Source organism: Podarcis vaucheri, assembly GCF_965113315.1.
Source record: "Podarcis vaucheri genome assembly, chromosome: 6".
Lineage (NCBI taxonomy): Eukaryota > Metazoa > Chordata > Lepidosauria > Squamata > Lacertidae > Podarcis > Podarcis vaucheri.
This window is the reverse complement of record NC_138764.1, coordinates 107,945,721-107,958,109: the sequence shown is the minus strand read 5'-3', so window position 1 is coordinate 107,958,109 and position 12,389 is coordinate 107,945,721. Positions and strand designations below refer to the sequence as shown.

Below are 12,389 nucleotides of genomic sequence, written 5' to 3'. Positions count from 1 at the left end.
ATCGGCTAATGGCGGATTCCCTCCGAGCTCCGGAGGGAATCTGCTCGACAGGGGCTGGGTCTTGCCGCGCCGGCGACGCGGGGACCCTTAAAAACCACGGGCGCGGATGCCCGTGGACATGGTGACTCGGCGGGCACCGTTAGCGCCCTCCCAACCCGCGAAGGAGCCTTTTTAAAGGCTACGGAACGGGGGACGGGGAGTGGCGCGGTGCTGTGAGTCTACTGCTTCCCCTGCCGAGCGAAGCCGCATGCCATTTGTCGGAGAGCGCTGACATCTTCCTTTAAAAAAATTTGGACTCAAAATCAAGAACAACAACCCGTGAGTAATTTGGAAATTGGACTAAAATTATTCTTTTTTTGTGGATCTGGCACGAGCGGGGGAGGTGCAAAGAGGAAGTCCGTCTCCCCCCCCCCATTGTAAACAGTTTAAAGCAAGGATTTGCCAACTAAGGTTGAGAGAAGAGCTGTTTTTTCCCCTGATTGGATAAAAGTTATTAATTTCCACGGATTTAAAAGTCTAAGTTACTGTGCTGGAGGACAAGAGTTTATTTGCTTTGATTAAGTGCCACTTTTCCCGAGACCGGGAGTAACCCGTGAAAGGAGCCTGCTGAGGGTTTACAGAAGATTTTGACAGCTGTCAAATTAGCTGTCAAAGTCGAAAAAAACTGAAAGTTTTGGTTTAGCCGGTCATATCATTACAAGGTATTGAAAGTAAAGAACGATTGATACAAATAAATTTGACTCTTGGATTGGAAGTGAAAGGAATACTAAGTAACCAGAATCCCTCTAGAGGGGATTCACGGACATTACAAGAATGGAAATAGGTCGGAAAATTCTGGCAGATCTGGATGAGGTCGTCTTTCTCATGGGAAAGCTGCGAAAGATGTATGAGCAAGGCCATGTTTTGTCTACAAGTCCTACAAAACCGAAGTCAACAGTAAATATACCTTCTGAGCTGGAAAAAGACTTGATGTTCAAAACACAGGCAGCTGGACAAGAAAAGAAACCAAAGACTGAAGGGGAGGAAAAGATACTTGCTGAACAGGAGGAGCAGAAAGGAGGGGCGGCCGAAACGTCACAGAAGGTAAACGATAGCCGGAGGCCTGTCAAGATGGTTTCAAGCTCGACCAAGGTGGAAGCTGGAGTCTTTGGGACACATGGATTTAAGAAACAGAGCTTGAGCTCCACCTTTAAACAAGTAGGCTTGGCTGGAAGGATCATGGACATTATAGAGAGTGCCCCTTCGAGTTTGGGTGTCAATCATAAGGGACTTTCAAAGAAGCCGGGTGAAAGGGACTGAGAGAGATTTGAGAGCCTCGGACGTAAGGTCACCAGGCTAAATAGATGGACTAAATGGACTACGGTTTGGGATTGAAACCGGGGAGAGAAGGGTGGGGTTTGGAAATCCAAAGGGGGCCTGATCTTTTTTATGCTGTGTCAAATTTCATGTTGTTTATCATTATAAGAATGGGGAATTCGTGGAAGGGAAATAGGGTCAACCTTAGAAAAAGTTTTTTACATATTGTCAGAGCTGCTTGAAGATCCTAGCTCACAGAGGATCACGCTAGCCAGCGATCATTAAGTAAAAGTCTTTATTGAATTACAGTTTCCATTCTCACGCTGCTGCGCGCAACTCTACGTCTAGTAGCTAGATCGACGAAGCTCCGTCTGAGTCTCCGCCCCGTGCGCACCAACTTAATATCCTAGCCCTGCTCCACCTTTTCCGCCTGACTGTCCTCCTCTGGGTCCCTCTACCCCCCGGGGCTTCTTCCTTCCGGGATTCTTCTGACGCTGACCCGGACCCTCCTGCCTCCTTGCGCCGGGCTTTAGGACCTGGCTCCCTTTCCGGGCTGCTTACTGCGCCGCCTTCCTCTGCATTTGAACTTGGCGCGCGCGCCCAACCTTCCACTTTCCTCTTAACCGTTTCTTCGCTCCCCGATGGAGGTGTGGCCACTCCTGACTCATGCCCTCCCTCCTGTGGTGAGCTGCCAGCGCTTGCCCCCTGGCTCCCTTCCTCTTCCCTGCTCTCTGGCGGTGACGCTGGTCCCGATTTCCAACTGCTCTCCTCTGAGTCCCCTCTGGCTCTATCTTCCTGGGGTGCCCCCCTAGACTCCCCCCTTGCCCTGGCCACTGGTGCTCCTTTCTGTGAATCCTCTGATTCACTGGAAAGACTCGGAGATCTCGGGTCGTCGTCATCACTCATCTTTTCTTCTGCCTCCTCCCCTTCGCTCTCTGTTTCCTCCCTTGCCCTTGCCTCTGCTCCTAAACCCCTGACATCCATCCCCCCCTCGAAGCCCCCCATTCCCCCCTCCCCTCCTTCCGGTGCTGGAGCTGGGGTCTGCTGTTGCAAAGGGACGAACGTCGGATATCGGTCGCTTCCCGTGGCGGGCCTCCATCTGAAGTCTCGCGGGTCTCCCTCCCTGCTCTCGTCGACGACGGTCACCTCCGCTTCCATCTCTGTGCCGCCGTGCTCGAAACCAGGGTCGTCCCCGAAAACGTCCATGTCCGTCTCTCCCTCACTTCCTCCTGGCGGCGTTGCTCGTCCTGGGCCTTCCAGCCACCTTCTGCGGAACTGCTCCTCTGGTCTATCGTCCCACCAATACGAGGGTTCTGATGCAGATCCCGAGGGTGACCCCTCCGGGGAACGGACGTCTTGTGTCGGGTCCTCGTCCGAGTCGAACCCCCGGAAAGTGCTGGCCGAAAGCGTGGGCGTGAAAAGCCAGTCGTCGAAAAAGTCTGCTGGCATAGGTCTATGTGGGAAGAGGGCATGAAACTCGTCTTTGAGTAGAGGTTCGTCCAAGGCGTAGCCCGGCACCCAGCTGTTCGCACTGGCCGGGGTGCCCTCCTTGGCGAGAAAGTATTCTACCCCCTCTTCCCCCCATCTGGAGTCCAAAATCTCCGTGACGTCATTGATGCGCTCCTTCTGTGCCACTCCCGCGTGCCCCGTTCTGTCTCTGACCGGACTCGGCGCCGTTCCGGGTTCCTGGAACCTGTGCGGTGCCTTGTAGGGAGTGAGCACCGATCTGTGGAACACCGGATGCATTCTGGAACCCTCCGGAAGTGCCAGTCTGAAAGCTACCGGGTTGACCTGCTCTTCGACTTGGTAGGGCCCCAGTTGTTTATGCCCTAGTTTCTTCTTGGCCAACGACCTGGCCGGCACTGCGTGGGCTGCTAACCAGACCCAGTCTCCCACGTGGAGCTCTTCGCCAACCCTTCTGTGCCTGTCCGCTTGTACCTTGTATGCGTGTTTGGCCAGCTCCAGGTGGCGCCTCAGCTGATCATGGACTTCCTGCAGCTCCGACGCGAACGCATCTGCTGACTGCGGCTCCCCCTCCCCCATTCTTTCCAGTCCCGGGAAGGTTCTGGGGTGCCTCCCGTTGTTGGCGAAGAACGGCGTGACCCCCGTGGACACGTGCTTCGTGTTGTTGTAGGCGAACTCGGCAAGCGGCAGGTAATCCACCCACGTCGCAGGCTGTTGATTCGCATAGCATCTCAGGTACTGCTGCATGATGGCATTGACCCGCTCCGCTTGCCCGTTGGTCTGCGGGTGTCTCGCCGACGCCAGGTTGATCTTGACGTTTAGGAAGCCCATCAGCTTCTGCCAGAAATTCGAGATGAACTGCCGCCCGCGGTCGGACAGAATAGACCGCGGCAGACCGTGAACCTTGAACACGTGGTCTATGAACAGTTTGGCGGTTTGCTCCGCCGTGGCCACCTTCGCACACGGAATGAAATGTGCCATCTTGGAAAACAGGTCCACCACCACCAGCACTGCTGTCTTGCCCCTCGAGCTGGCAGATCTGTGACAAAGTCCAGAGCCACCCTTTCCCAAGGTTCGACCGGAGTTTGCAGCGGTTCCAACAGTCCTGCCGGCGGTCTGTGCACTGGTTTGGCCCTCTGGCAGGTGTCACACCTCGCCACGTAGTCTGCGACCTCCCCTCTCATTCCAGGCCACCAGAAGTCTCTGGCGACTAATTCCACCGTCTTCTCCTTGCCAAAGTGCCCGGCCGTGGGCGCGTCGTGCAGCTGCTGCAGCACCTTGGCGCGAAGGTCGTCTCCCGGTACGTAGATGGCCCCTTTACGGATGAGCAATCCATCTCGTAGCTGGAAACCGTCGGCCTCAGCCTTGCCCCTTTGCACCTCTGCCATCTTTGCTTGCGCGAAGGAGTCATCCTGCAACGCTCGCCGCACCGCCTCCAGGTCCACGGTGGCCGCGGCGCACGCCCATACTGTTGGTGCGAAGATGTGCATGGCGGCCGCTGGCGTTGCGTCCTCCAGATACTGTGGCTTACGGGAGAGGGCGTCCGCCATGATGTTAGTGTCCCCCGGGACATACTCTATGCGGAAGTCGAAGTTCGCAAAAAACTCAGCCCAACGTATCTGCCTCTGGTTTAGGAACTGTGCCGTGCGCCAGTGCTCCAGATTCTTGTGGTCCGTGCAAACCTGCACCGTGTGCTTGGCGCCGATCAGGAAGTGCCTCCACGCTTTGAACGCTGCATGAATGGCCAGCAACTCCCTGTCCCAGATGGTGTAGTTCTGCTCGGACTTGCTGAGCTTCCTGGAGTAAAACGCTCCCGGCCGCCACACCCCCTGCTGGTCCTTTTGCAGCAGGACCGCCCCCACGGCTCTGTCCGAGGCGTCTGTCTCCACCCTCATCGGCCTGCTGGGGTTGACGTGAAGCAGCTGCTCTTCCGACGCGAAGAGACGCTTGAGTGCCTGAAAGGACTGCTCCGCCTCCTCTGTCCAAACGAACTTCTTTTTCTTGGAGCTAAGCGTGTCTGTGATGGCCGCTGTCTGCATAGCGAAGCCCTTGATAAACTTGCGATAGAAGTTCGCAAAGCCGACAAACCTTTGGACCTCTTTCCGGTTGCGTGGACTCTTCCAATCCAATACCGCTCGAACCTTGGCGCTGTCCATGGCGAGCCCCTTGTCAGACAACTTGTAGCCCAGAAAATCCACCTCCGTCACGTCAAATTGGCACTTCTCCAGCTTGGCGTAGAGCCTATGTTGCTTTAGTCTGGTCAGCACTTCCTTGACGTGTCTGTCATGCTCCTGCTGCGATTCCGAAAAGATCAGGATGTCATCTAAGAAACAGACGCACGTCTTGTAGAGAAGTCCCGCCAACACGTGATGCATGAAAGCTTGAAAAACGTGGGAGCCATTTTGCAATCCAAAAGGCATAACTCTATATTCGTAGGTACCCAGGGGCGTGAACATGGCCGTCTTCCACTCATCTCCCTCCCGCATGCGAATGAGGTTGTACGCCCCTCGCAGGTCTAACTTGGTGAACACTTTTCCCTTCCGCACCTTCGCCAGGAGGTCGTCTATTCGGGGCATGGGGAAGTCCGACGGCTTGGTCCCATTGTTTAAAATGCGATAGTCCACGACCAGTCTTTTTTGGGGCGTGTCTCGCTTTTTAACAAAGAATACAGGACTGCCCCCCGCTGCCTTGGACTCTCGGATGAAACCGCGCTCCAAATTATGATCTAGGAACTCTTTGAGTTCCTGCAGCTCGTCCTCTGACATGGAATACAGTTTCCCTTTAGGCAGCGCTGCCCCCGGAAGCAGGTCAATTTTGCAGTCATATGGTCTGTGAGGGGGTAGCCTGTCCGCCTCCTTCTCGCAGAAAACTTCCAAAAATTCTGCATACTTGTGGGGAATCGCTTGCAGCGTGCCTAGCAGCAGCTGTGACTCCTCTTCCTCTCCTTCCTGCCGGGGCGCGATGCAGTGTTCAGCACAAAAGGAAGAACCGAAGGTCAGCTGCCTCTGGTACCAAGCCAGCGTTGGGCTGTGCTTGTCCAGCCAACTCATTCCCAATACAATGGGCGTATCTGATAGTTGAGTGACATTGAAGCTGATGATTTCTTTGTGATTCCCAAGTCGCATCGCCATTGGCGGCGTCTGCTTCACCACTTGCCCCCCTAGCAACTCCCTGCCATCCACCGTGACAACCTGCAGGGGCAGTGTGGCCGGCAGCAACTGTATAGCGTGCTTGTCGACAAACTCCTGCCCTATAAAGTCCGCGTTGCTGCCCGAGTCGATAGTAATTGGCACGTCCATGGTGATTCCATTGGGCAGCTGGAGAGATGCGGTGAGCCTCACCACTGGTTTGGGCGGGAGGGGGTTCACGGGCTGTAAAATCTCTGGGGACTGCGTCACTAACACGTCTGGCTGGGCCCCAGGGCCTCTTCCTCCAGCCAGACTGCTTCGTTTCCCTGCTGTGGTCCTCCTTGCTGCGTTGCTGCAGTCACCATTGCTGAGGCTGCAGTGAGCTTGTGGAGCCTCTGGGGACACTCTTTCGCCATATGCCCTGGCTCCTCACAGACGTAACACTTCCTGTTCCCTCTAGGAGGCTTCGCTTTCACTGCTGCCGGTGCTAGGGCTCTGGTTGCTGACTGAGCCCTTGCACCTCCAACCTCCATAGGTTCGGCTCCTCCTCCTGGCGGAGGCGTGGATTGCGCCCGCGCTGCTTCTCTGGGAAGGAAGGAGGGGCCCCTGGCTGGTTCGCGCCCTCCACGCCCTTCGTCCCTGCTCCACGGACGTTCTTCCAGCCTCACCCCCACTGCCAGTGCCCTCTGAACGACCTCCTGGGTGGTTCGGGGTCTCTCCCCCCTCGCGATCTCATCTTTAATCGAGCTGTGCAGCCCCTCCCAAAAGAGGTCTCTTACCGGGGCCGAATCTCTGTCCCATTCCAGGGCACTGACCAAGGCGAAAAAGCGGGCATGGTACTGTCTGACGCTGGCCCTCCCTTGTCTTAGTCCATGCACCTCCTTCCGGGCAAGATCCACGTCAATACTTGATAAAAAACACCCATCCATCGCTTTAATAAAGGCATCTGCATTCTGGAGCGCCGGATCCTTATCTCTCCATAAATTGCGTAGCCATGCTTTAGCATCCCCATGCAAATGGGACATGATGAATCCCACTCTCTCTTGCTCATCTCTAAAGTCTTTATGCAGCAGTTGCAGTGCGCACAGTACGTCTGCTCTAAAGTTGGGATACTGTTGCAGGTTCCCATCGAAGTGAGAGACCAGCCCGCCTGTTCGTCTCGCCAACCCAATTCCCTCCTGCCGGGGTGTCTGCTTCGTCAGCACGTCTAACCTGACCTGGAGATCCCTGCAGGCGGCAGCTGCCTCCTCCTCTCTCTTCCTGGATGCGAGAGCCTCGGCATTCAGTTGTGCCACTGCTTTTCTGAGTTCCTCTATCTGCTGCTCAGCCGTCATGTCGTCTGCTGTTCGTGAGCTCACTAGTAGGCACCTGTTTCTCTCCCCTCCTCGGGGCTGTAGATGCCCACAATTTGGAGACGGAGCTTACTGTCAGAGCTGCTTGAAGATCCTAGCTCACAGAGGATCACGCTAGCCAGCGATCATTAAGTAAAAGTCTTTATTGAATTACAGTTTCCATTCTCACGCTGCTGCGCGCAACTCTACGTCTAGTAGCTAGATCGACGAAGCTCCGTCTGAGTCTCCGCCCCGTGCGCACCAACTTAATATCCTAGCCCTGCTCCACCTTTTCCGCCTGACTGTCCTCCTCTGGGTCCCTCTACCCCCCGGGGCTTCTTCCTTCCGGGATTCTTCTGACGCTGACCCGGACCCTCCTGCCTCCTTGCGCCGGGCTTTAGGACCTGGCTCCCTTTCCGGGCTGCTTACTGCGCCGCCTTCCTCTGCATTTGAACTTGGCGCGCGCGCCCAACCTTCCACTTTCCTCTTAACCGTTTCTTCGCTCCCCGATGGAGGTGTGGCCACTCCTGACTCATGCCCTCCCTCCTGTGGTGAGCTGCCAGCGCTTGCCCCCTGGCTCCCTTCCTCTTCCCTGCTCTCTGGCGGTGACGCTGGTCCCGATTTCCAACTGCTCTCCTCTGAGTCCCCTCTGGCTCTATCTTCCTGGGGTGCCCCCCTAGACTCCCCCCTTGCCCTGGCCACTGGTGCTCCTTTCTGTGAATCCTCTGATTCACTGGAAAGACTCGGAGATCTCGGGTCGTCGTCATCACTCATCTTTTCTTCTGCCTCCTCCCCTTCGCTCTCTGTTTCCTCCCTTGCCCTTGCCTCTGCTCCTAAACCCCTGACACATATGATTAAGGTATATAAATTAAAAGTTGATTTATAAACTGAACTAAATATAATAATGAATTAAGGGTTAAAATCTAATACAAATAAACACACTAACAAATTAAGGTTAAGACATTAGGGATAAAAACTTATTGAACAAATAATTGGATCTGGAATACAAGAAGGGGAGGTGAGGGGAAGTTGTGAAAAGAAGTTATTGAAAATGAGATTTTAAAGGTGGAATTTTCTGTGTTTTTCTTTGTCTTTTTGTTTTGTTTTTTGTACCTTTTGAAACTTTAATAAATATTACTTTTTTAAAAAAAGAGAAGTATGGACCTATGTAACTGATGGCCCTCCTGACCCTGTAACTAATGCTTGGTTGAAAGGAGATGCAAAAGCCAGGGCAATAATTAATTTGGCAGTTAGCAACCAGCAAGTAGTCTATATAAGAAATAAGAAAACTGCCAAAGAAATGTGGGACAGTCTTGCAGCAGTGCATATTAGAAAAGAGTCAGCGTCTGCATTGATGTTTTTCAAGCAGCTGTACCAGACCAAGTTGCAGCCTGGTGGTGATTTGGCAGCACACCTGAGATGTCTGGAGGCAATACGCTGCAAATTAATTCAAAGGGACATGGAGATACCTGATATTCAGTATGTTTTTATCATTCTTTGTTCCCTTAATGAGGACTTTGATGGTGTAGCTAGCCAGATATCTGCCGTTCCACCAGCACAATTAACTGTGGAAGGGGTAACGGCAAGATTAATGGGCGAGTTGGATAGAAGGGAGGCTTGTGCCATAAGCACTCCTGTTTCCAGAAACAATGAGAAACGCCATATGCAAACTTGTGGTGATACGGCTGCATTTAAAGCTGCAAAGTGTTATTGGTTCTGCAATAAGCAGGGACATTTTGCAAAAGGACTGCACATCCATTGCAGATGAACATTTAAATACTGTGTATGCCAATAAGGCGGTTTTTGAGCCAAAAAGCTACAATGATGTTCAGAATTTACCTAAGCACCAAGTTGTAAATTGGTATAAAGCTATCAACTCTGAGATAGCTTCTTTAAAAGAGCATAACACCTGGTCTCTTGTACCACAAACCCCAGATATGAGACTTATTGATTCAAAATGGGTTTAAGAAAATGCAAATGGGAAGGATACGCCTATGGTGTGTGGTTTCACCTTTACAGGTGAAGATAAGCCATTTCCTAACAAAACTTTGTATCGTTCTGCTATAGGCAAGCTAAATTTCATTCAAAGAATCTCAAGGCCAGATATAACTTATGCCTTTCACTTTCTGGCAAAATTTGTGGAAAAGCCCACTACGCAATGTTTCTCTGCTCTTAAGAGAGTGGTAATGTACCTTAAACATACCAAACATTATAGGTTGCAGTTTACATCATGTATTGACAAAGGTTTTGAAATTTTCTGCGATGCATCTCATGCAGTGGAACAAAATAATTGCAGGGGTGTGTCTGGTATGGTGTTTTGTTATAATGGTTGTCCATTTGAATGGAAGTCCCAGACACAAACCATTATTTGTCTCTCCACAACAGAGAGTGAATTATGTGCATGCGTTCAGGCCACTCGTGATGTAGAATGGTATCTGCAAGTATTCGCAGACCTACAGATGCAAGTAACACTACCAGTAAAAGTTTACCTTGATTCCCAGAGTGGACTCGCTATCCTATGTTCAGAGACCAATACGCAGCGCACTAGAGTCTTAAGATTACTGTCAGGGGTTCAGGAGCAGAGGAGAACAGTCAGGCGGAAAAGGTGGAGCAGGGCTAGGATATTAAGTTGGTGCACAAGGGGCGGAGACTCAGACGGAGCTTCGCCGATCTAGACATAAGACGTAGAGTTGCACGCAGCAGCTTGAGAATGGAAACTGTAACTCAATAAAGACTTTACTTAATGATCGCTGGCTAGCGTGATCCTCTGTGAGCTAGGATCGGGGAGCAACTCTGACAATTACGTTTAGAATTTGTAAAGAAACTAATTGTTGATGAAATGGTTGTATTTCAATATGTTCCAGGTGACAATCAAATTGCAGACATTTTTACTAAAGCACTTCCAAAGGTTACTCATGAAAGACATGTACAAAATATGCTTTACGATTTTGTTCCACAATGATGAACCGCAGGGGAAATGTTGAATGGTTTCTTTAAATGTAAAGTAGTAGATAGGTAGCCGTGTTGGTCTGCCATAGTCAAAATAAAAAAATTCCTTCCAGTAGCACCTTAAAGACCAACTAAGTTAGTTCTTGGTATGAGCTTTCGTGTGCATGCACACTTCTTCAGAAGTGTGCATGCACACGAAAGCTCATACCAAGAACTAACTTAGTTGGTCTTTAAGGTGCTACTGGAAGGAATTTTTTTATTTTAAATGTAAAGGTTCATCATTGTTCCACCAGTTGTGTATGTCTTTAAGGGGCCAGAGCAAGGGCCAGAGCAAAATAACGAGACCCAGCTTTACAGCTGTGAAACATAGCAGGTGCTGAGTTGTATTGATTAAGCTGTGTCAGCATTTGGGTGTCGTATATAAGGAGCAGCACCTAGCTCTTCCGTTACCCTGGGGGATGGGTTGGTGGTTGGGTCTGGTTTGTTGTTGGTGTATTTAGGAGTTTTTGTTTTTGTTATTAAAACCTTGTTTAAGTTATTTGTGAGTCCCTCTTTAATGCATGGTCTCCCCAGCAAGCTCTCTGCCGTGCTACTAGACTGCAAATAGCTAACACTGCCACCTCTCAGGTGGGCACTCTTGCCATTATAAGAGAAGGAGGGAGGTGAGTTCATGGTGAGTCCTGGCACCTCTTTTTCTAGAAAAATAGCACTGGCTGGCACCTTTCCCTGGGATGGCCATGCCATACAGCTTTCATCTAGTTCACACCTGAACTTTCCAACGCAATATGATTTGAAATTGCAGCATTAAGCCTTGGTCACTCACATCAAAGTCCAAATGCTCGGAGGCATATTTTATGAGTACGTTGGTGGTCTTGACTGCTCTTTGCCTCTCACTGATTTTTGTGGAGTCAATCCAGCCATTTGTGTGCTGTGAGAGAGAAATCATCGTCATCACATGGAAGGACAACCCTTAATCCAGGTTTGCAAATTCACAAAGCTTCATAGAGGGGACAAATTGCAAAAAGGGGTTGTTTTGTAAAGGAGAAAGTTTGCTGCAATTTGTTTATTATTATTATTATTAATAATAATAATACCCCACCTCTTTCCCAGACAGGGACTCGAGGCAGCTTACAAACAAAACAAGAACAACTAAAGACACAGAAAAAAGAAGCCGTTTAAAAAAAAGCATTAGTAGAATTAGATATTAATTGGCTCTTGGGTTGCTTTTGTTTTATTATGCATTTTCTGTTCTGATTTTGTATTTTTATGTTGTGAACCGCCCTGCAATCTGTCATTTGTGTGTTTGTGTGTGTGATAATTGCAACAATACAACATACACCTCACCACAGCCATAGCAATGGAATGCAGGAAGCATCCTTAGACTAAGCCCAGCCATTGATCCACAGGTAATGAGGACTGGCAGTTGGCCCTTTGGGCTTTCAGGCAGAGAGCCTTTTCCCAGCCCCACCTGGAGATGCTGAGGACTGAACCGGGGACCTTGGGCATGCAAGACAGATGCTCTGTCCCGAGCCACGGCCCTTCCCCATACGCCATCAGCAGAGGACATATCTTGTGTGCCTTGCACAAGCATTGCTAGCAGAACAGAGGCCCACTTGACCATCAGCACCCACAACCAGCGAGTTGGCCACAGATGCCCCCCGTGCAATCATTTCAAGAGGGTCTGTCCTCCGGCATGGGAGCTGCTGCTTCCCCCTGCTCTGACACCTTGGGGGCTCCCTTACCACTAATATCTCCTGCAGCGTCTTCAGAGAGGGGGCCTCTGACAGCAAGCTGGTGAGCATGTTGAGCCAGATGTACACAGTTTGTTGATAACAGTCCTGGAAGGAGAGAAGCAAAAGCACTTAGAAGCTGAAGACCCCCATGGAAATCCCATATGCTCTGGAGCCTTCTAGCCCAAATTTGTAACAAAGCTTATGCAGGGGTTCAAGCACGGCACACAGAGAGTCATAAACATCAAACGTTTCTTGATGTATGTAAGGTTACAGGTCATGCGATATAAAGATACAGGACTCCACACTGGGCTCAACTTCCTTGGGGTGTTCCAAGGCAGAGGGCCGCCTTGGTGGTGGGGCCCACCCCGTGGAACACCCTCCTATCAGATGTCAGAGAGATACATCATTATACTTCCGTCTGAAGACATCTGAAGGCAGCCCTGCATAGGGAAGTTTTAAATATTTGACATCTGGCTGTGTTTTAATTT

The 12,389-nt window shown here is 51.1% G+C and overlaps 1 protein-coding gene across 1 annotated transcript in view; it reads right to left on the bottom strand.

The window, feature by feature from the left end:
- Positions 1-12,389, bottom strand: part of LOC309535444 (maestro heat-like repeat family member 5) — a 68,100-nt gene that overhangs the window by 42,710 nt on the left and 13,001 nt on the right. Inside the window, exons 9-10 of the mRNA XM_082228514.1 lie at positions 11,911-12,006; positions 10,992-11,096 (exon numbers count right to left, since the gene is read on the bottom strand). Coding sequence (XP_082084640.1) covers positions 10,992-11,096; positions 11,911-12,006 — 201 coding nt within the window. The remainder of the gene's footprint in view (positions 1-10,991; positions 11,097-11,910; positions 12,007-12,389) is intronic.